Source organism: Balaenoptera acutorostrata, chromosome 4 (genome assembly GCF_949987535.1).
Source record: "Balaenoptera acutorostrata chromosome 4, mBalAcu1.1, whole genome shotgun sequence".
NCBI classification, from domain to species: Eukaryota; Metazoa; Chordata; class Mammalia; order Artiodactyla; family Balaenopteridae; genus Balaenoptera; species Balaenoptera acutorostrata.
The window spans coordinates 82,758,145-82,782,982 of record NC_080067.1 but is presented as its reverse complement, the minus strand read 5'-3'; the positions used below and the strand labels follow the sequence as shown (position 1 = coordinate 82,782,982).

Sequence of the window (24,838 nt, the reverse complement as noted above, 5' to 3'; positions counted from 1 at the left end):
AGTCTGTATGTGTCTCTAGGTCTGAAGTGGGTCTCTTGTAGACAGCATATATATGGGTCTTGTTTTTGTATCCATTCAGCCAGTCTGTGTCTTTTGGTGGGAGCATTTAATCCATTTACATTTAAGGTAATTATTGATATGTATGTTCCTATTCCCATTTTCTTAAATGTTTTGGGTTTGTTGTTGTAGGTGTTTTCCTTCTCTTGTGTTTCTTGCCTAGAGAAGTTTCTTTAGCATTTGTTGTAAAGCTGATTTGGTGGTGCTGAACTCTCTCAGCTTTTGCTTGTCTGTAAAGCTTTTAATTTCTCCATCAAATCTGAATGAGATCCTTGCTGGGTAGAGTAACCTTGGTTGTAGGTTTTTCTCCTTCATGACTTTAAGTATATCCTGCCACTCCCTTCTGGCTTGCAGAGTTTCTGCTGAAAGGTCAGCTGTTAACCTTATGGGGATTCCCTTGTGTGTTATTTGTTGTTTTTCCCTTGCTGCTGTTAATATGTTTTCTTTATATTTAATTTTTGATAGTTTGATTAATATGTGTCTTGGCGTGTTTCTCCTTGGATTTATCCTGTATGGGACTCTCTGTGCTTCCAGGACTTGATTAACTATTTCCTTTCCCATATTAGGGAAGTTTTCAACTATAATCTCTTCAAATATTTTCTCAGTCCCTTTCTTTTTCTCTTCTTCTTCTGGGACCCCTATAATTCGAATGTTGGTGCGTTTAATGTTGTCCCAGAGGTCTCTGAGACTGTCCTCAGTTCTTTTCATTCTTTTTTCTTTATTCTGCTCTGCAGTAGTTATTTCCACTATTTTATCTTCCAGGTCACTTATCCGTTCTTCTGCCTCAATTATTCTGCTATTGATCCCGTCTAGAGTATTTTTAATTTCATTTATTGTGTTTTTCATCATTGCTTGGTTCCTCTTTAGTTCTTCTACATCCTTGTTAAATGTTTCTTGCATTTTGTCTATTCTATTTCCAAGATTTTGGATCATCTTTACTATCATTATTCTGAATTCTTTTTCAGGTAGATTGCCTATTTCCTCTTCATTTGTTAGGTCTGGTGTGTTTTGACCCTGCTCCTTCACCTGCTGTGTGGTTTTTTGTCTTCTCATTTTGCTTATCGTACTGTGTTTGGGGTCTCCTTTTCACAGGCTGCAGGTTCGTAGTTCCCGTTGTTTTTGGTATCTGTCCCCAGTGGCTAAGGTTGGTTCAGCGGGTTGTGTAGGCTTCCTGGTGGAGGGGACTAGTGCCTGTGTTCTGTTGGATGAGACTGGATCTTGTCTTTCTGGTGGGCACGTCCACGTCTGGTGGTGTGTTTTGGGGTGTCTGTGGCCTTATTATGATTTTAGGCAGCCTCTCTGCTAATGGATGGGGCTATGTTCCTGTCTTGCTAGTTGTTTGGCATAAGGTGTCCAGCACTGTAGCTTGCTGGTCGTTGAGTGAAGCTGGGTCTAGATGTTGAGATGGAGATCTCTGAGAGATTTTCGCCGTTTGGTATTACATGGAGCTGGGAGGTCTCTTGTGGACCAGTGTCCTGAAGTTGGCTCTCCCACCTCAGAGGCACAGCCCTGATGCCTGGCTGGAGCACCAAGAGCCTTTCATCCACACAGCTCAGAGTATAAGGGAGAAAAAAATAGAAAGAAAGAAAGAAAGAGGATAAAATAAAATAAAATAAAGCTATTATCATAAAAAATAAGAAAAAAATTATTAAGAATAAATGTATTCAGAAAAATTTTTTTTTTAATTTTTAAAGATAGACTTATTAATTTTTTATAATTAATAATAAGAAAAAATTACTAAGAAAAAATGTATTAAGAAAAAAATTTTTTAATTTTTTTAAAATAAATATGAAAAAACTTATTAAAATTTTTTTTTAATTTCTAAAAATAGAAAATAAGGAAAAAATTATTAAGAAAACATTTATTAGGAAAGAAAACAAAAAAAAACACAAAAAAAACAAAAAAACGGACGGACCTAGCCCTAGGACTAATGGTGAAAGCAAAGCTATACAGACAAAATCTCACAGAGAAGCATACACATATCCACTCAAAAAAAAGGAAAAGGGGAAAAATTAATATATCCTGCTCCCAAAGTCCACCTCTTGAATTTGGGATGATTCGTTGTCTATTCAGGTATTCAACAGATGCAGGGCACATCAAGTTGTTTGTGGAGCTTTAATCCAGGGCTTCTGAGGCTGCTGGGAGAGACTTCCCTTTCTCTTCTTTGTTCGTACAGTTCCCGGGGTTCAGCTTTGGATTTGGACCCGCCTCTGCATGTAGGTCGCCTGAGGGCGTCTGTTCCCCGCCCAGACAGAACGGGGTTAAAGGAGCAGCTGCTTCGGGGGCTCTGGCTCACTCAGGCCGGGGGGAGGGAGGGGTACGGAGGAGGCGGGGCGAGCCTGCGGCTGCAGAGGCCGGCGTGACGTTGCAGCAGCCTGAGGCGCGCCGTGCGGGGAAGTTGTCCCCAGACCACGGGAGCCCGGCAGCAGCGAGCTGCACCGGCTCCTGGGAGGGGCAGTGTGGAGAATGACCTGTGCTCGCACACAGGCTTCTTGATGGCGGCAGCAGCAGCCCTAGCGTCTCCTGCCCGTCTCTGGGGTCCATGCTGATAACCACGGCTCGCGCCCGCCTCTGGGTCCGCGCTGATAGCGGCGGCTCGTGCCAGTCTCTGGAGTTTGTTTAGGCGGCGCTCTGAATCCCCTCTCCTTGCGCGCCGCGAAACAAAGAGGCAAGAAAAAGTCTCTTGCCTCTTCGGCGGCTGCAGACTTTTTCTTGGGCTCCCTCCCGGCTAGCTGTGACGCACTAGCCCCCCTCAGGCTGTGTCACGCCGCCAGCCCCAGTCCTCTCCCTGCGATCCCACTGAAGCCCGAGCCTCGGCTCCCAGCCCCCGCCCGCCCCAGCGGGTGAGCAGACAAGCCTCTCGGGCTGGTGAGTGCTGCTCGGCGCCAAGCCTCTGTGCGGGAATCTCTCAGTTTTTCCCTCTGCGCCCCTGTTGCTGTGGGATCCGCGCTGATAGCCGCGGCTTGCGCCCGTCTCTGGAGTTCATTAAGGCGGCGTTCTGAATCCCCTCTCCTTGTGCACCGCGAAACAAAGAGGCAAGAAAAAGTCTCTTGCCTCTTCAGCAGCTGCAGGCTTTTTCCCGGACTCCCTCCCGGCTAGCACCGAAGCCCGAGCCTCAGCTCCCAGCCCCGCCCGCCCCGGCGGCTGAGCAGACAAGCCTCTTGGGCTGGTGAGTGCTACTCAGCACCGATCCTCCGTGCTTCAGCACCGATCCTCCGTGCGGGAACCTCTCCGCTTTGCCCTCCGCACCCCTGTGGCTGCGCTCTCCTCCGTGGCTCCGAAGCTTCCCCCCTCTGCCACCTGCAGTCTCTGCCCACAAAGGGGCTTCCTAGTGTGTGGAAACCTTTCCTCCTTCACGGCTCCCTCTCACTGGCGCAGGTCCCGTCCCTATTCTTTTGTCTCTGTTATTTCTTTTTTCTTTTGCCCTTCCCTAGTACGTGGGGATTTTCTTGCCTTTTGGGAGATCTGACGTCTTCTGCCAGTGTTCAGTAGGTGTTCTGTAGGAGCAGTTCCACGTGTAGATGTGTTTCTACTGTATCTGTGGGAAGGAAGGTGATCTCCGCATCTTACTCTTCCGCCATCTTGCCCCTCCCCCCATTCTTTTTTTAATCAGGAAAATGTCTAGTCTTTTTCCAGTTTCTATCAAACTTAGTGTTTCTATTATTACTTTTTATAAATCAGAAGAATTTACATGAAGTGTTTGAAAATATACACATTAATTATAACTGTTGACATAATAAATTAAAAGCTATTAATTTTGTTCAACCCTTGTGTTATAAGTGCTACTACTGCTAGAACCTTCTAATGCAATCTTTCTGTAGTCCACTGATCTTGATATTACTGTTGCCATCTCTATAGAAGAAAAACTGGATCATTCCATTCTATCTCAAGATGTACTATTTTGGTATATGTACTTGCTTATATACATCCTCTTGGAGGCTCTCAGTGGTGTGCTTTTATTATTTCTTTAGGGAAACTCAATATTTAATATTGTATTATATCTTCATTAATTGAATTAGCTATAATAGGGCAATAAATAAACTCATGACTAGATAATAGGAGTTTCAAAATCTTGAAGCTTATGCTGTAAACAAAATTATGGAAATACATTATGTACTTTATCTGAGAACTAGATGTCTAGCCATGCTAGCCACAATTCATATGTCATTTTTCACCGAATAGATGAATACTTTGAAAATGGCATTTTGAAAAATGTTAGCACTTTGGTGTTGAGTTTGCTGAAACAGTGTAATTTGACTGTTGAACAGAAGATGCTTTGGGAGAGGTTCTTCATCGAATGCAAGTTACTAAGATGCCATGATGGTGATGTTGGAAACAGATAATGGGTGGTGAGAATAAGAGAAGGTGATTAGCTAGGTAGAAGCCCCTTGAGGGTGATAGCCGACTACAAGCTGGCTTTAAGTGATAATTGAAGAAAGGAAATATATTTGGTTGTATTGAAAGGCATGTGACATGTATAGGTTAGAGAGTAATCCTCTTAATATATTTTCATGCATTTTACCTTTGTTAAGATAATTATGTCCCATTTTAATAGCATGCAAAGAAATAAAAACATACGCTTGCCCAAAAATGGGGAGAAATGAGAAAATTCAGAAAAGGATGATCATGACTAAAGAAATGCACATTATTAAGGAAATTAGGGATTTTAAGCTTTAAAGAAAGAAGGCTAAGGAGTGAATTATTATTTTCAGTTTTATGAACTAAAAGTGATTACTTGTGTTCATGACTGATTAAGAAGCAGAAGTAGAACATGGATTAAAAGACAAGAATGGATTTGTGAAATGCTCAGAGAAACGCTTCTTACTGAGGTCATGTAATGTTTATCCATGGAGATTTTCAAGAAGAGAAAAAAGTCTTCAAATAGAATTTGTGTTTCTTGAAGGTAGAGGGTTTGACCAGGTGATCAGTCAGTGTTCCATGATTTAATAGTACATTGCCTTCTGCAGAACCATATGTCATTCTTTGGGAGCTTAAAAGTTACTGATAAACCTATACTACTTAGGATATCTGATTTCCCAACCAATCTCTACTCTGAGCCCACTGTTTCAAAGAATTATTAGTTGTGCTTCATTTCTGCAAGATAGTAACTGTGCCTTCCAGCCATAAGGGACTCTAAACATAACTGTCTGTCTTTATAGGACTAAACTTTGCCACCAAAGGGGCTAAACAAGGGACACCCACAAAGTAATAACACGTGGAAAAAAACCCATCACCATTAATGAATATTGCAGCAAAATATGCCCCCTCCTCTTTTGGAACCCCAGTTTCATTACTGCATATTTTATTTTACTTTTTATTTTATTTTATTTTATTTATTTATTTATTTATTTAAATTTTATTTATTTATTTATTTATGGCTGTCTTGGGTCTTCATTTCTGTGTGACGGCTTTCTCTAGTTGCGGCAAGTGGGGGCCACTCTTCATCGCGGTGCGCGGGCCTTCTCACTATCGCGGCCTCTCTTGTTGTGGAGCACAGGCTCCAGATGCGCAGGCTCAGCAATTGTGGCCCACAGGACTAGTCACTCCGCAGCATGTGGGATCCTCCCAGACCAGGGCTCGAACCCGTGTCCCCTGCATTGGCAGGCAGACTCTCAACCACTGCGCCACCAGGGAAGCCCTATTTATTTTTTTTATGGTTGCGTCAGGTCTTAGTTGTGGCACGCGGGATCTTTCATTGCGGTATGTAGACTTCTCTCCAGTTGCGGCGTGCGGGTTTTCTCTTCTCTAGTTGAGGAACGCGAGCTCAGTAGTTGTGGCGCGCGGGATTAGTTTATCCGCAGCATGTGGGATCCCAGTTCCCCAGTCAGGGATCAAACCCGCGTCCCCTGCATTGGAAGGCAGACTCTTCACCACTGGACCATCAGGGAAGTCCTGTACTGTGTATTTTAATTAGTGATAGACCATGAAGGCCACAGTAATCATTTTTAGGAAGAAAATGTGAGTCTGAGAAGAAAGGCACAGCTCAGTGATATAGAAATGTATATCAGTGTATGTGTATATACATACATATGTATTCTATATATTCAACATGCCCAAAACGTATGAAAAACTCTGTAGTTGGCAAACTTTTGAATGTTTACCATTTGCCTTTATGTGTATGTCTTTATTTCCAAAAGGAGTATTTTCACTTGCAATATCAAGTTTAATTTAGTTTTTATAAATATTTTAAATAAATGTCTAATCTAATAATTCCCAGTTAACTTTCCTAACTTTTATCATGAAATAAAAATTCAGTCAGTGTGCACAATAATAAAAATTTATCTAATAAAGTGTATTAATATTATAAACCTACTATTTAGGGAAATTTCTTGATTCTAATCATTAAAATAATTTATGATAAAATGTAGTTATTTTATTAATCCTTATTTCATATTTATAATGCTTCTTAATAAAACTGTAAAAAAATTTTCTATTATTCTTACCCCCTAAGAAGCACCTTTTAGATTTTTTTTTATTATCCTAGTTAAGCTCTTTACTTACATGTATCTAAATTTGTTATTGATCTACTTAAATGAACCTTAGTCATCATCTGATATAACTTACTCAATAAATGAGTCTCTTCCATTACAATCCAGATGTATGTTCATATGACCACAACTTGAATGAAAACCTCCCTTGTTAATCAGCTCTGGGTCCTGGGAAATTCTTCCTCCTATCAAGCTATTACTTATTTGGAGCAGCACAACTCCCACAGAGCAAGTCGGCCACCTCTCTCTTCTGTTGACAGCCCTCAGAACATTTGAACATGTCAGTCATGTCTGGACTTAGCCATTAATCTAAACATCCCCCAATTTTCATAACGTTTCCTCATCAGACATAGATTCCACACCACTGACAAGCATAGTCACTGTCTTCTAAACCTACCATAGCTTGTCAGGTTCCTCCTTAAACAGTATTACTAGAATTTAGCACACTTTCCCTGCTGCACTTGGCACCTAATGCTAGGAGGCTGTGGCTTCTCATAGCTTTTTTTAGTTTCTTTTAAAGAGAATGAAGTATAATTATGTTAACACTGTGCATATAAATGGCTGCTGAGCCCATAGGTGTCCATCATATTCCTTTAGATTAGGAATGATTTGAGGATAGTGTCCTATTTACTGTTCCAGCGTAGCTGCTTTTGTATAAGAGGCACTTGATAAATGTTTTTTTATTTATTTTTAATGGTTTTGAAGAAAGGCTTAAGCTAACTTCCCTATTATATACCTAAGCAATCATTTTTGGACCCATTTTACATTTATCATGATTAAATTTCATCTTTTTTGTCTGTAACCTTTTGGTGCTCTGTTTTTTATTCTGTCATCTGTCTTATGAGCAGTCACTTCCAGCTTCTGTGTGGAATACAGATTTGAGAAGCATTCCTTTTGTGTCAATACCACTGAATAAAAGAAATATTATAAAAGAAGAGCTTTTTTTCAATCTGATACAGTGGCTTGGTGGAAAGCACGCTAGATTCTGTAGGCCTTAATTATACTATTGTTATTAGCACTGGTAATTTACATTGTTTCTATAGAAGTCATTTTGACTTTCAGAATTTCAGGCACTTCATCTTACTTTACCTGCCTCAAAGAGTTGATACGATAGTTAAATACGATAATATTTTTAAAAGCAGTTTTAAAAATTGTTTAAAAAATTATATAAATCTAAGATTTGAAGTTGTGATTGTTTTTGATATCTTGAGAATCTCATTCAGTGCTGAGTGGAAATACATCTTCACTGAAATTTTGTGATTTGTTTTATAACTACTGATCACCTAAGGTTTGAGTGATTTGATTAATAAAAATGTATTCATACATAGTTTTACTTCCCTAAAGTTTAGTAATTTGGTTTGTCACTGGAAGCAGGGGTGGAGAGAAGAATTCTTTCAGGGTTATGATCCAAGTCATATTCTTGAAATACAGCCTTTGTTAGTGTATTTTGTGGTACAGAGGACTTTGTTTTTTGCAATTCAAATTATGAGCCTATGAAATTTTATCAGCTTCTTTGAAAAAAGAAATCTGTGTCAGCATTGTGTTTGTTCTGCTAAATTACCTTGACTTTTTAATTGAAAGGCAGTTTATTTTAATTTTAGTATCAGTACTATAGAAAGTCATGGAAATATTTAATGATCATGTATTGAACCTTCTCTGATGAGCAGGAAATTATCTTGTCTGCCTGACTTTTAATAGATGACATTCACCCACTGGATCTGCCAAACCAGTGTGTAAAGATACTGTATCAGACTCTTAACTGAAAATTCAAATGAAAGTCAAATTCAGACTCATAATAATCAGCTTTTACTTTATGCATGTCCCACAACACTGGGGAAAATATTAAATCAATCATGACACAGCTACCTTTCCCCCATTCTGATTATGAAGATCTTAATTTAACCCTTTCCTGTGTAAATTTTTTTTGAATTTTATTTTATTTATTTTTTTATACAGCAGGTTCTTATTAGTCACCCATTTTATACACATCAGTGTGTACATGTCAATCCCAATCTCCCAATTCATCCCACCACCACCCCCACCCCCAGCCGCTTTCCTCCCTTGGTGCCCATACATTTGTTCTCTACATCTGTGTCTCTACTTCTGCCCTGCAAACCGGTTCATCTGTACCATTTTTCTAGGTTCCACATATATGCGTTAATATACGATATTTGTTTTTCTTTTTCTGGCTTATTTCACTCTGTATGACAGTCTCTAGATCCATCCACGTCTCCACAAATGACCCAATTTCGTCCCTTTTTATGGCTGACTAATATTCCATTGTATATATGTACCACATCTTCTTTATCCATTCATCTGTCGATGGGCATTTAGGTTGCTTCCATGACCTGGCTATTGTAACTAGTGCTGCAATGAACATTGGGGTGCATGTGTCTTTTTGAATTATGGTTTTCTTTGGGTATATGCCCAGTAGTGGGATTGCTGGGATATATGGTAATTCTATTTTTAGTTTTTTAAGGAACCTCCATACTGTTCTCCATAGTGGCTGTATCAATTTACATTTCCACCACAGTGCAAGAGGGTTCCCTTTTCTCCACATTCTCTCCAGCATTTGTTGTTTGTAGATTCTCTGATGATGCCCATTTTAACTGGTGTGAGGTGATACCTCATTGTAGTTTTGATTTGCATTTCTCTAATAATTAGTGATGTTGAGCAGCTTTTCATGTGCTTCTTGGCCATCTGTATGTCTTCTTTGGAGAAATGTCTATTTAGGTTTTCTGCCCATTTTTGGATTGGGTTGTTTGTTTTTTTAATATTGAGCTGCATGGGCTGTTTATAAATTTTGGAGATTAATCCTTTGTCCGTTTATTCATTTGCAAATATTTTCTCCCATTCTGAGGGTTGTCTTTTCGTCTTTTTTATGGCTTCCTTTGCTATGCAAAAGCTTTTAAGTTTCATTAGGTCCCATTTGTTTATTTTTGTTTTTCTTTCCATTACTCTAGGAGGTGGGTCAAAAAAGATCTTGCTGTGATTTATGTCAAAGAGTGTTCTTCCTATGTTTTCCTCTAAGAGTTTTATAGTTTCGGGTCTTAAATTTAGGTCTCTAATCCATTTTTAGTTTATTTTTGTGTATGGTGTTAGGGAGTGTTCTAATTTCGTTCTTTTGCTTGTAGCTGTCCAGTTTTCCCAGCACCACTTATTGAAGAGACTGTCTTTTCTCCACTGTATATCCTTGCCTCCTTTGTCATAGATTAGGTGACCATAGGTGTGTGGGTTTATCTCTGGGCTTTCTATCCTGTTCCATTGATCTATATTTCTGTTTTTGTGCCAGTACCATATTGTCTTGATTACTGTAGCTTTGTAGTATAGTCTGAAGTCAGGGAGTCTGATTCCTCCAGCTCCACTTATTTCCCTCAAGACTGTTTAGGCTATTTGGGGTCTTTTGTGTCTCCATACAAATTTTAAGAGTTGTTGTTGTAGTTCTGTAAAAACTGCCATTGGTAATTTGATAGGGGTTGTATTGAATCTGTAGATTGCTTTGGGTAGTATAGTCATTTTTACAATATTGATTCTTCCAATCCAAGAACATGGTATATATCTCCATCTGTTGGTATCATCTTTCATTTCTTTCATCAGTGTCTTATAGTTTTCTGCATACAGGTCTTTTGTCTCCCTAGGTAGGTTTATCCCTAGGTATTTTATTCTTTTTGTTGTAGTGGTAAATGGGAGTGTTTCCTTAATTTCTCTTTCAGATTTTTCATCATTAGTGTATAGGAATGCAAGAGAATTCTGTGCATTAATTTTGTATCCTGCAACTTTACCAAATTCATTGATTAGCTCTAGTAGTTTTCTGGTGGCATCTTTAGGATTCTCTGTGTATAGTATCATGTCATCTGCAAATAGTGACAGTTTGACTTCTTCTTTTCCAATTTGTATTTCTTTTTCTTCTCTGATTGCCATGGCTAGGACTTCCAAAACTATGTTGAATAATAGTGGTGAGAGTGGACATCCTTGTCTTGTTCCTGATCTTAGAGGAAATGCTTTCAGTTTTTCACCATTGAGAATGATGTTTGCTGTGGGCTTATTGTATATGGCCTTTATTATGTTGAGGTAGGTTCCCTCTATGCCCACTTTCTGGAGAGTTTTTATGATAAATGGGTGTTGAATTTTGTCAAAAGCTTTTTCTGCATGTATTGAGATTTTCATATGGTTTTTATTCTTCAATTTGTTAATATGGTGTATCACATTGATTGATTTGCATATATTGAAGAATCCTTGCATCCCTGGGATAAATCCGACTTGATCATGGTGTATGATCCTTTTAATGTGTTGTTGAATTCTGTTTGCTAGTATTTTGTTGAGGATTTTTGCATCTATATTCATCAGTGATATTGGTCTGTAGTTTTCTTTTTTGGTAGTATCTTTGTCTGGTTTTGGTATCAGGGTGATGGTGGCCTCATAGAATGAGTTTGGGAGTGGTCCTTCCTCTGCAATTTTTTGGAAGAGTTTGAGAAGGATGAGTGTTAGCTCTTCTCTAAATGTTTGATAGAATTCACCTGTGAAGCCATCTGGTCCTGGACTTTTGTTTGTTGGAAGATTTTTAATCACAGTTTCAATTTCATTACTTGTGATTGATCTGTTCATATTTTCTGTTTCTTCCTGGTTCAGTCTTGGAAGGTTGTACCTTCTAAGAATTTGTCCATTTCTTCCAGGTTGTCCATTTTATTGGCATAGAGTTGCTTGTAGTAGTCTCTTAGGATGCTTTGTATTTTTGCGGTGTCTGTTGTAACTTCTCCTTTTTCATTTCAAATTTTACTGATTTTAGTCCTCTCCCTCTTTTTCTTGATGAGTCTTGCTAATGCTTTATCAATTTTGTTTATCTTCTCAAAGAACCGGCTTTTAGTTTTATTGATCTTTGCTATTGTTTTCTTTGTTTCTATTTCATTTATTTCTGCTCTGGTCTTTATGATTTCTTTCCTTCTGCTAACTTTGGGTTTTGTTTGTTCTTCTTTCTCTAGTTCCTTTATGTGTAAGGTTAGATTGTTTTTTTGAGATTTTTCTTGTTTCTTGTTTCTTGAGTATAGCTATAAACTTCCCTCTTAGAACTGCTTTTGCTGCATCCCATAGGTTTTGGATCATCGTGTTTTCATTGTCATTTGTCTCTAGGTATTTTTTGATTTCCTCTTGATTTCTTCAGTGATCTCTTGGTTATTTAGTAACGTATTGTTTAGCCTCCTTATGTTTGTGTTTTTTACGGTTTTTTCCCTGTAATTCATTTCTAATATCATAGCGTTGTGGTCAGAAAAGATGCTTGATATGATTTCAATTTTCTTATATTTACTGAGGCTTGATTTGTGACCCAAGATGTGATCTATCCTGGAGAATGTTCCATGCGCACTTGAGAAGAAAGTGTAATCTGCTCTTTTTGGATGGAATGTCCTATAAATATCAATTAAATCTATGTGGTCTATTGTGTCATTTAAAGCTCATGTTTCCTTATCATGATCTGTCCATTGGTGTAAGTGAGGTGTTAAAGTCCCCCACTATTATTGTGTTACTGTCAACTTCCTCTTTTATAGCTGTTAACAGTTGTCTTATGTATTGAGGTGCTCCTATATTGGGTGCATATATATTTATAATAGTTATATCTTCTTGGATTGATCCCATGATCATTATGGAGTGTCCTTCCTTATCTTTTGTAACATTCTTTATTTTAAAGTCTATTTTATCTGATATGAGTATTGCTACTCCAGCTTTCTTTTGATTTCCATTTGCGTGGAATATCTTTTTCCATCCCCTCACTTTCAGTCTGTATGTGTCCCTAGGTCTGAAGTGGGTCTCTTGTAGACAGCATATATATGGGTCTTGTTTTTGTATCCATTCAGCAAGCCTGTGTCTTTTGGTTGGAGCATTTAATCCATTCATGTTTAAGGTAATTATTGATATGTATGTTCCTATTACCATTTTCTTAATTGTTTTGGGTTTGTTTTAGTAGGTCCTTTTCTTCTCTTGTGTTTCCCACTTAGAGAAGTTCCTTTAGCATTTGTTGTAGAGCTGGTTTGGTGGTGCTGAATTCTCTTAGCTTTTGCTTGTCTGTAAAACTTTTGATTTCTCCATCGAATCTGAATGACATACTTGCCGGGTAGAGTAATCTTGGTTGTACGGTCTTCCCTTTCATCACTTTAAGTATATCATGCCACCCCCTTCTGGCTTTTAGAGTTTCTGCTGAGAAATCAGCTGTTAACCTTATGGGAGTTTCCTTGTATATTATTTGTCATTTTTCCCTGGCTGCTTTCAATAATTTTTCTTTGTCTTTAACTTTTGCCAGTTTGATTACTATGTGTCTCAGCATGTTTCTCCTTGGGTTTATCCTGTATGGGACTCTCTGCGCTTCCTGGACTTGGGTGGCTATTTCCTTTCCCATGTTAGGGAAGTTTTCGACTATAATCTCTTCAAATATTTTCTCTGGTCCTTTCTCTCTCTCTTCTCCTTCTGGGACCCCTATAATGCGAACGTTGTTGTGTTTAATGTTGTCCCAGAGGTCTCTTAGTCTGTCTTCATTCCTTTTCATTCTTTTTTCTTTATTCTGTTCCGCAGCAGTGAATTCCACCATTCTGTCTTCCAGGTCACTTTTCCGTTCTTCTGCCTCAGTTATTCTGTTGATTCCTTCTAGTGTAATTTTCATTTCAGTTATTGTATTGTTCATCTCTGTTTGTTTGTTGTTTAATTCTTCTAGGTCTTTGTTAAACATTTCTTGCATCTTCTCGATCTTTGCCTCCATTCTTTTTCAGAGGTCCTGGACATCTTCACTATCATTATTCTGAATTCTTTTTCTGGAAGGTTGCCTATCTCCACTTCATTTAGTTGTTTTTCTGGGGTTTTATCTTGTTCCTTCATCTGGTACATAGCCCTTTGCCTTTTCATCTTGTCTGTCTATCTGTGAATGTGGTTTTTGTTCCACAGGCTGCAGGATTGTAGTTCTTCTTGCTTCTGCTGTCTGCCGTCTGGTGTATGAGGCTATCTAAGAGGCTTGTGCAGGTTTCCTGATGGGAGGGACTATTGGTGGGTAGAGCTGGCTGTTGCTCTGGTGGGCAGAGCTCAGTAAAACTTTAATCCACTTGACTGCTGATGGGTGGGGCTGGGTTCCCTCCCTGTTGTTTGTTTGGCCTGAGGCGACCCAACACTGGAGCCTACCTGGGCTCTTTGGTGGGGCCAATGGAGGACTCTGGGAGGGCTCACGCCAAGGAGTACTTCCCAGAACTTCTGCTGCCAGTGTCCTTGTCCTCACAGTGAGACAGAGCCATTCCCTGCCTCAGCAGGAGACCCCCAACACTAGCAGGTAGGTCTGGTTCAGTCTCCCCTGGGGTCACTGCTCCTTCCCCTGGGTCCTGATGCACACACCACTTTGTGTGTGCCCTCCAAGAGTGGAGTCTCTGTTTCCCCCAGTCCTGTCAAAGTCCTGCAATCAAATCCCGCTAGCCTTCAAAGTCTGATTCTCCAGGAATTCCTTCTCCCGTTGCTGGACCCCCAAGTTTGGAAACCTGATGTGGGGCTCAGAACCTTCACTCCAGTGGGTGGACTTCTGTGGTATAAGTGTTCTCCAGTTTGTGAGTCACCCACCCAGCAGTTATGGGATTTGATTTTATTGTGATTGCGCCCCTCCTACTGTTTCATTGTGGCTTCTCCTTTGTCTTTGGATGTGGGGTATCTTTTTTGGTGAGTTTCAGTGTCTTCCTGTTGATGACTGTGCAGCAGTTAGTTGTGATTCTGGTGTTCTCACAAGAGGGAGTGAGAGCACGTTCTTCTACTCCACCATCTTGAACCAATCCCCTATGTGTAAATTATTTTGGTTCTTTAGTTTCTACAGTAACAAGTGATTTCAGCATATATATCCAGCCAGTGTAAAACAACCTTGTGGTCATCATTTTTATAGTAATATAAGAAACAAACACTGAGAATGAGAGAATTGAATGAAGATGCTTGTTTTTTTAATTTCTGGCCTCTGAAGTTATATCAGCAGTCTCAGCCCACTTATCCTACATATAATAGGAATTCTAATAAATGAGGTGGGAATATTTATGTCGAGGATCCTGGACCAAGGCTGGGTTATATGGCTTCTGGGTGTAGATATCTGGTGTGTGGGGCAGCTCACCCAATGATAACCATTTCTGAGTCAGGGAGCTAACAAACCTGCATGAAGTAGAGTTGGATTAGCTGCCAGTTCATTAGTTTACAATGACATTTCTCTTTTTTTATTTTGTTAAATAGGTAAGATATGCACATAGTAAAAACTAAATTCAAAAAGTAGAAAAGGGTATACAATGAAAAATGTCTACCATCCTATGGCCCCCAATTTCCCTCTCTAGAGGCAACCTTGAATGTCAGTTTCTTGAGTTTTCCCAGAGAATTCTATACATTTACAAACAGGTGTATATGTGTGTGTGTGTGTGTGTGTGTGTGTGTGTGTGTGTGTATCCCTTAACACACTTTTTTGTACCTTTTTCACTTACATATCTTTTGTTTTAAAGTGTTTCTCTTTATTTTATTGGCATTAAAAACCTAGTGTGTTTTGTATTTTGGGATAAATGCTGGGCGTATAATGACTAATAAGTTCTTCTTAAAATTAATAACCTTTATTAATAATTAATAATTAATTAATAATTTTAATTGGAGTATTGTTGATTTACATTGTGTTAATTTCTGCTGTACAGCAAAGTGATTCAGTTACACATATATATATTCTTTTTTTTAATCTTCTTTTCCATTATGGTTTATCATAGGATACTGAATATTGTTCTCTGTGCTATATTCAGTGTTTTATCATCTTCAATTTCTAGGCTCATCTGTTTTGGAGTCAGTAGTGGTCTCTGCTCTGATTACCATGACTGACCATAAATTAGTATAAAGTGTTTTGTAGATAGAATACTCTATAAAGCTACCAGTGATATTCCATCCCTAGATTTCTTAATGTACCACTAATGAGTCATGTGTAAGAAGTGTTGATTGATTTGCATGATCTATGTCCAGCAAATATACAGTGAGCATGAGGTGTGGGGTTTTGTTTTGTTTTTAAGAAACTCTTGAAAAGTGCTTCATGTTTTACATGTGTTTATATCCATCAGATGCTTCTCATTTAATCCTGTGACTAGCCTGGTCACTGCTTTAGCCAGCAATGCGTTCTTTATTCACCATCATCCTTTTGTTCTCTATTTCCATGTGTCTTCTAATCAAAGAAACTCAAAGTAATCACCAGCTATTTGTGGTACTAGAATGTGTTAAATATTTTGTAATCCTGAAAGGCTAGTGTAATTGGAGGAGGAAGTGTGAGTTGAGATTAATTAGAGAAATGCTATTAGAAAACAGTAGATACAGTTTTTGTTTTTACCTCTTCAACAATGTTAGGGATTGTTAATGATTGCAATTGGGTGTGGTAAATTCTGGTAATTTGATATGTTCTATGAATAATACATAACAGATTTAGGGTAATTCCCTCACTTTCTGCAGTTCCTGTACAGAAATTTTTTTACTTAACAAATATTTTTATTAAAAATACTTTCCTGGTAACTTTAAGGTTAGAATAATTGCTACTCATTATCATCAGTGGGCATGATATACTTATTAGTCTAAGGGGAGATGTTTTAGGTTTCTAAATAGGATATCATTTTTTCCTCATTGATTCTGTTTTCACCTTCAAATTAAAATTATTGAAGGTTTGTATGCAGACAGCATTAATAAAATTATTTGGAGTGGGGTGCATTTCTCTAAACATTCTTCTAAGAATAAGAATAGTGTCCTTATTCAAAGATTTCACTATAGATTGTGTTAATAGGCTATTTATTGGCTAATCTGGGATCCTAGCCACTATTAATTATACATTTCTAGGTGAAATTTTTTTCTATGTTCCAAAAAAGTCATGTATTTTTTTAAAAAAACTCTTGACATGAAACTCATTCTAAAATTGAGGACTATTTCTATTTTAAGTGTTTCTCCAGGAATTACATAGCAGATAACTTTTATTTTATGCTTGAGGGCTGTTATTAACCAGTCTTAAAATATGTAATTTTTAGTTACACTTAATGTTTCTTACATTTTTTCCTTAGATTTTAACTTCTCTTTAAAATTATAGAATGAGTCTAGATTTTGTATTAATTTGCTGTATTTTACCTATCCCTCAATATGCCAGGAGTGTGACTCAGGGGAAAGAATCTTTTAAATTATAATGGTAAAAATTGTTTCTGTGCTTTGGAGTAATCCACCAAAAAGATAAAGCAAATAAACTGGCAATCATCCAGCAAGAGAACCTTTTCCTATCTACTCCACAAAACCTGTGTGAAGAGCTGACAGATGTGTGAAGCTTTGCTGAAGTTCATCAACTACCACTGAGAAGAGATGAAATTCCAGAGTTGATACTCATGAAGGAGAACACCCAGAATATCCATCTGATGTGACTCACTGCTGCTCTTATGAAACTAAAATGTTTGTGTTTTTATTTTAGTGACATTGTATGCCTCCTGTATTCTCCTGGGAGTGTTCCTGAATAGCAGTATACCTATATTTTTTGAGCTTTTCGTGGAAACTGTCTACCCAGTTCCAGAAGGAATTACTTGTGGAGTTGTCACTTTTTTAAGTAATATGTTCATGGGAGTACTTTTGTTTTTTCTCACATTTTATCACACAGGTAAGAAATCTGACTTTTTATTTACTATCTAAATGTGTTACGAGAGAGTTTTGTGGCACTGATGTACAGGGAATTTATATGGAGAATTCCCACTAAGGCAAATTACTTTATTTGAGCTTTCACATGCGAAGAAAATATCTTCTGTTGCTTTTCTTGAAGGGCATCCCAGCCTGATGGAATGCATCCTCACTGCCCCCCCCACCAAAGTTTCTGATTTAATTAACTTGGATGTTGGGGGGGCGGGGGGGCAGCATTTCTACTTTTAAAAGCCCACCAGCTGATTCTAATATGCTGGTTCTCATTGAGAACCACTGATATCTTGCTTTTTAAAAAAATACTTCAACTCTACTGTCTTAACATAAGGTAGAAATTAAGGTCAGGGGTATATACGTAGTTTAAAGCTTTGCAGATGAATGAGAGATCACCCAAAGAGTGGATCGCCTGTATAGGACAGCTCTGTCCAATGGAACATTTTATGATAACAGAGGTGCTCTTTATCTGTGCTGTCCAGCGCAGTAGCCACTAGCCCACGAAGCTAATGCAGCTAGGGAACTGGATTTTTCATTTTATTTCATTTTGATTAATTTGTTTACATTTAAATTGCTACATGTGGCTACCATATTGGTCAGTGCAGGTATAGAGTGAAAAGAAGGTTGCAGTTAGAACCCAGGGGTACACCTTTAAAGAAGGGGGACGTCCTTACAAAGGAAGAAGGGCTGGGTTCCTGAACCCAAGTAGAGGAGTTAGCCTTGGAGGAAAGGAGGTGGAGAGAAGGCAGCGTGTGTGGCACAGAAGCAGAGGCCTGTGCTGAGCACGTTGTTGAGGGAGCTCCTTGATGGCACCAACTTTCGGCTTAGAAGCCAGTTCATCTATGATGAGTTGGTGGGAAGGTAGTGGAGAAGGGGCTTAAGGAGAGAATGAAACTTTAAAATAGCTTTTGAGGGGGTGGGAGGAGATGCTGCAGGGACAGCTGGAAAGCTTGCTGGGCATATTGAAGGCAGGCCCCACTGGTGTTGAGGTCCACGGGTTTGTAGTGGCTCTGTTTTGCAGTTGTTTGGTTTTCTCTGATATTTTCTTTTCCGTGGTCCAAATTCTGTCTCGCTATTTTAGAAAATTGGGGCACAATTATCTAGACTTCTATTTTGCATGTTAAAATAAGGATTTATACTTATTTTATACATCTAGACTTTTTAAATTTTATACTTGTGAGTCTTACATAGAAATCTTTTATTAATTTCTACTAGGTTTATATTCCATTTTATTTCCTTGTCTTAAATAATTGAATATTACTACTTTTTTTTCTGGTTGCTGTTTTCTTAACTACTCATCAAATACAGTAAATCTGGATAATTTGTACATGGAAGAATCTAATTTATAAGACTTAAATGTAAGAAATGCTCTAAAATGTGACACGCCAAGAGACCTAATTGTTTCTAGGAATTCTGACAGGCTTATAATTGAAATAATAGCCATGAGAATCTCCTTGACTGGAAAACAAATTTTTGAAACGTTCAAAGCTGATGAAGCAGAATCTCCCTGGGTTTTGGACAGCTTTTGACATAGCACTTTCACCTAACAGCAAGGACCATCCAAAGGATATATTAATTTCTTAATATAATTAACAACAAACTAGATCATTTCTGTCGATCACTAATACAGGTAAAGATGGTTTCAAGTTTGCTAAACCTGATATACATTTGGTTTATCCTATGAAAGAGAGTGATATTTTCGAAGGCAAGTGATATTAATAAAGTCAGACCACTCTTCACTGTCCTCCTGGAAACGTGTTTCCACTAGGGAAAATGCCATCGCCAGGTATAGGGTCTTTGCCTTCAATTAGTTTTCTAAACAGAATCCCCTAACAGTCATTACATTATCAGCTTTAACCCACTTCAGCTGTGTCATAGTTGAAACTAGGAGGCTCAGTGCCTCTCTTTTTTTGCCTGGTAAAGTATCAGAGATGGCTGTTGCCCTTAGAGTGGTAGAAATGGTTTTCCAGCTCATGGACACAGGTGGGCTGAATGGTCCTTGCAGCCCGGCTGAGCATGGTTTCTCCTGTTGGATGGAAATTGTTTTGTCTTCCCAGCATTTAAAAACAACAACAGTAGACGCCAGATCACGTTATCCCCTAATAGACCTCTTGCACGTGGTCTATAGAATATAACAAACATGTATCTATTGGTCAGTTTAAAGCAGGAGCTACCCCTGTGCTGTCTGACTGTGGAGAAGCCCAGTGCACGCCTACCATTGTGCTTGGCAAGCAGAGTGTCTCTATCACTCTCCTGGGTCTTGAATGTGCAGCTTCCAATTTGTTCAACAGAGACTGGTGTCTGTACATCAGTCAGTGCTCACTCCTCATTTTGCAGATTTGTAGTGACCAGATACGAGCAGACATTTTTGGTTCTTTGGCACAGGCAGTGGAAGAAACACTTAACACCATTTCTGCTAATTTCTATCTCACTGATACAATCAAGGATTTATCTAGCTGGGGGGAAAAAGCTTCCCTCTTCTGGGTTGGTTTCTGATCATATGTTCTTATACATATCTATGTAGATGTTAAAGGTTCCTGCCTAAACTCCGTGAGTATTGTGAAAAATAAAACTTTAAATAAAAATTAATCTTAATCGAACAGGATGGTTTTCAGGACAAAAAAAAAACTCAGTATGTTTTGACATTTTAGAGTTAATGAGAAGATGAATGTGAAAGAGCTTAGACCAGGGTACAGCTGGCACTCACCAAATGTTTTGTTTCCTTCTGGATAATTAGCTGGTGATGATAGGAATTTAAACATCTAAGCTTCTATTTTAAAGAAATGCTTTTATGTGCTTATTTGTCAGTTCGTATAATGAATACACACAAACATACCCCACAACTCTCTAAGGCTAAAAAGTTCCTAGAACTATGAAAACTCTGTTGAGATTCTTTCACTTATCATTAGTTGATCTCGCCCCAAAAGTCCCACAGCAAAAGTCCACATGCCTTATAGCTGAGGTATGATGATACATAAATTACAAATCTGAAAACTGTATAATATTATTTCCTAAATTTTTAGTTATGCAGCCCGGTATGCTAAACATTTTATATAATGAATTTCTTCCATTAGAGCCAGTGTTTGAATGTCATAATTCAGTCATTTTAAACTTGAAAAACTCACCCAGAAGTTAATTATATGTCAGAATTCAACTATTAGTTACATGATTGGAGGGCTTGATTTTTTTTTTTTTTTTTTTTTGTAATTTTTTTTTTTTTAATTTATTTATTTATTTTTGGCTGTGTTGGGTCTTCGTTTCTGTGTGAGGGCTTTCTCTAGTTGCGGCAAGCGGGGGCCACTCTTCATCGCGGTGCGCGGGCCTCTCACTGTCGCGGCCTCTCCCGTTGCGGAGCGCAAGCTCCAGACGCGCAGGCTCAGTAGTTGTGGCTCACGGGCTTAGTTGCTCCGTGGCATGTGGGATCTTCCCAGACCAGGGCTCGAACCCGTGTCCCCTGCATTGGCAGGCAGATTCTTAACCACTGCGCCACCAGGGAAGCCCTGGAGGGCTTGATTTTTAATAATCATAAAGATCGGCAGTTTTTTAGGTCACTTCTCAAGGAAGTACTAAACTTCCTGACTAGAGTTTTTGGTTTCCCACCATGTGCTATCTGGTAGATGACTACATCAGATATGGCTTTTCAGGGCTGTACGTACTAACCCCAAAATGACCACATTAGAGTGCCTTGCCTGGCAAGATAGGCTCCACTGGTGATTTGCTTGTTGATTATGGCCATTGCCATCATTGATGGCGAATGTCACACAGGCTTCTATACCAACGCCACTGGCCTATTTAGAGCCCTGGGTCACAGAGTTTCCCATGTCCTGTGTTGACTCTGCTTTGGGAACCTGGACCATGTCAAAGATTTCTTGGAGTTTTTCTGACTTGGGTTTTTTTTTTTTTTTTTTTAATTTTTATTTATTTATTTATTTACTTATTTATTTTATTTTTGGCTGTGCTGGGTCTTCGGTTCGTGCGAGGGCTTTCTCCAGTTGCGGCAAGTGGGGGCCACTCTTCATCGCGGTGCGCGGGCCTTTCACTATCGCGGCCCCTCCCGTTGCGGGGCACAGGCTCCAGACGCGCAGGCTCAGCAGCTGTGGCTCACGGGCCCAGCCGCTCCGCGGCATGTGGAATCTTCCCAGACCAGGGCTCGAACCCGTGTCCCCTGCATTAGCAGGCAGATTCTCAACCACTGCGCCACCAGGGAAGCCCTGACTTGGGTTTTTTAAGGTCACTTTCAAAAAAAGTTACTTGCTCCTTAATATAAGCATATTTGCAAAACTGAGTTGCTTCCTATAATGTTTGCTTTGCGAATCTCAGCGAGTATTTCAGACAGCACAGTGATGTTTTATTCTAATAACTTCACATACAAAATCAATTTGGAAATGCCGTTGTATGCTTTATATGCTCTGAAATGTATTCTAATGTTCTATTTTATAGTTTGTAGCTTGTTTTGTAGTTTGTATTGTCTGTTTTTTTTGTTGTTGTTCTAGAAGGTTTGCAGCAAGTTTTGGCTAAAAACATTAAAGGTTTTACCTCAGTCCTTTCATTATGAAGTAGCCAACCATGAATTTGAGGCTGCATTGTGTACTGAGGAGGGAGGTATTGTCTAGTGGTTACCAGGAGAACGGGTTCAACTGATGTGGACTAGTGAGAAGTAATTTTATATCTAAGAAGTAAAATAATGCAATGTGCTGGTCCAAGCTATCGGATAATTAACGTGGAGTGAAGGGAGCAGGGCATCACACTGTGAGACTGTGGTGTCAGCTGGCTTCTCTTGAGAGAGAATGGAGACAATTTTGTTAAATTACCATAATTTTGGTTAAATCACCAAAGAAACTAGAAGGCTGGTTCTGGAAGATAGTGTCTGGAACCAGACAAGTACTTGAAGCCAAAAGTGTGGCATCATTGCAGGGAAAGATGAGGTGAAAAGTAGAATGGTACTTCATCCTAATTAGTTCAGCCCCAGCAGAGCCTCACCATTTGGTGCAGAGCTCTGAGTAAACTATAGCACCTGCCTCACTGTAAATTGGCAGAGTCCTCAGGCTGCAGCACAGGAGATGACAGAGAGCCAGCAGAAATGTAGAGGCAAGTCATGGGGGCTTGCAGTATGGATTTATAGTTTCCCTAGTGAAAGGCAAAGGGAAGGAATGTTGGAAAACTGTGCTCACTTTAAAAGATACAAAAGAAAATTTCGATGGGTAAGGACTCTGTTGGGTTAATTACGTCATGGCACTGGGCTCCAAAGGACCACAGCCAACTTTGCTCTGCCAAGTCAGACTGAACTTTTAAGCAAGCCATTTCCTGCACATTAGAGCCCCTTAGATGTGGTTTATGGGAATGGTTTTCAGTGGGGACATGCAGAGGTTTCCATCCCTGACCTTTTTCCTCTCTAAAAAGGCAAAAATTTCAAAGAACACTGGTAGTTGGTTAAGCCAGGTGAACTTAGTGAAGGGTGGATTTGACTTCTCAGAGAGAGGCACAATAGTGAAAACCAACCAACCCACAAACCATGACACTAAAGAGCAATTTTGAGTTATTTTTAGAGATTTCATCTGAACCCAGGTAGAAGGAATCGTTTTACAATTCTGATGAAATAAAGGTCTGCTTTGGCAATATTTGACTAATTTCTAGGTTTAAGGAGAGCTAGGACAAGTTGATTGTTGCTGCATGTGTGTTGCTCTAGGTCCCTGTGAAATAGTCTCTAAAGTTTAGGAAACATCTTTGTTGTAGACTTCAAGTGCCATACTTTCTTTTAGCTATTGCTTAAAATGCGACCTTAAAGTAAAACACGCTCACTTTTAGTATAAACAGTATGCTATTACCTCTATTTTACTACTTTTTCTTTTTGTATTTTTTCACTGCTTCTTTTTGCTTGTTAAAATTATCATCAGAAATCCAGAAGCTATATGGTTAATATAAAAGCAGAAAATGCTTGGTGCGTCATTTCAGGGAATATTAGAATAAAGACAAGATCCCAGAGATCACAGCGTTTCTGAGTATTTAGATTCTAGTCAATCCAAGTAAAGGACAGAAAACAACTTTGCATGAAAATACCATTGAAATATACATCTTTGTTCCATGCTATAGAATAGCATGTCTGACTTTTAAAATGTAGAAATTGAGAGGTTAGGGAGGCTGCTTTTGTGAACATCATATTATAGGAAAAAAAGGTACTTCAGCACCTTTTCTTACTGGTTGGTTTTCTGATGTCCATTCCTGAGCATAAATTGCTCTTTTAGACGTATGAATTATGGATTAATCTAAAGCAGCAGCATAGAAATCTTTAGGATGATTTTTGAAGATTAAGGCAGTATTAGCATTCTGTAGAAGCACAGAGGGAAAATATAAACTTATAGCAGTGCCCAAAGGAAAAAATGTACCAGGGAATGTGTTTCCTTCATTTTTGGTTGTGTTTTTATGTTTTCATTGAAATTGCTAAATGGATATTAAACTAGAGAAGTTGTCCACCCCGCCAGCCCCTTTATGCCAAGAAGCTGCTCGCTTCTGCACGAAAGCCTCAAGCCTGACTGACAGAGTGGGCTGGGATAGAAGGAAGCTGAACAGATGCCCGGCTCCAAGGCCCCCGGAGCCAGAGGAAGCAGCTACAGACAGCACAGTCGGCGGGGCAAGCATGTGTGTTTTGGTAGCAAGAGGCCCAGGATTGGCCTGTTGGGGAGTCCTGAACTCGTGAATGAGCATTTTCGAAGAAGCACGTTCTCAATTCCATTAAATCGAAAAACATTATTTGAATTGCCTGTTTAGATGATTCCTGTAAATCTTCTGGTAATTGGCATCATACATAACCATTATGTTAGTAGGAAAAAAAGACTAGAAAGAAACCAAAGTATTCACAGTAGTTTCTCTGAGAGTAGAATTTAGGATTCATTTTTTACATTTTACTTATTTTATATATATATATATATATATATATATATATGTATTTTCTACTTTGTTTTACAGTGATTACTACTTGATTTTTTTGCTGAGAATTAGATACTTCTTTCCAAAAAAATTTAAAAGTGTTATCTCAAAATTCAGGTGATTTTCTTGTTTGTCTTTCTAATCCATCAGATATTTCTAAACAAGGACAAGAGTGATGGTGATAAGGGGGCACTTTAAAAACAATTAAACTAACATTTAAAGGTGATTGATTTTTCTTTCTTTGAAGTAATAATAGATTTTTTTTTTTTTTGGTCACCAAAGTCAAGTTGGGTTAAATTGATGAAAAGTCATTAACAATACTGATTAAAAATATTCCACAGGAAAGCCCTGTAACATATTACATGCATCGCTTAGACTCCGCATTTGTCACTGTTTATTGAAAGCCGGTTTTCAGGCCTCCCAGGGCGCATTTATTATAAGTGCTTTTGTTTTTTTTTGTTTTTTTTTTTTTTATTCTATAGATTTTTTTTTTCAAACATCTTTATTGAAGTATAATTGCCTTACAATAGTGTGTTAGCATCTGCTTTATAACAAAGTGAATCAGTTATACATATACAATATGTTCCCATTTCTCTTCCCTCTTGCATCTCCCTCCCTCCCACCCTCCCCATCCCACCCCTCTAGGTGGTCACAAAGCACCGAGCTGATCTCCCTGTGCTATGCGGCTGCTTCCCACTAGC

The 24,838-nt window shown here is 38.8% G+C and overlaps 1 protein-coding gene across 5 annotated transcripts in view; it reads left to right on the top strand.

Moving 5' to 3' along the window:
• SLC49A4 (solute carrier family 49 member 4) overlaps positions 1 to 24,838 on the top strand; it is a 125,327-nt gene that overhangs the window by 79,170 nt on the left and 21,319 nt on the right. For 3 of the 5 annotated variants that reach the window (XM_007175648.2, XM_057545420.1, XM_057545421.1), the window contains exon 8: positions 17,002 to 17,184. The exons of 1 other annotated variant lie outside the window; for it this stretch is intronic. In XM_007175648.2, coding sequence (XP_007175710.2) covers positions 17,002 to 17,184 — 183 coding nt within the window. Of the gene's footprint in view, positions 1 to 17,001; positions 17,185 to 19,737; positions 19,814 to 24,838 lie in introns of those variants that run through there. One more of the 5 variants, XM_057545422.1, reaches the window with a different exon arrangement.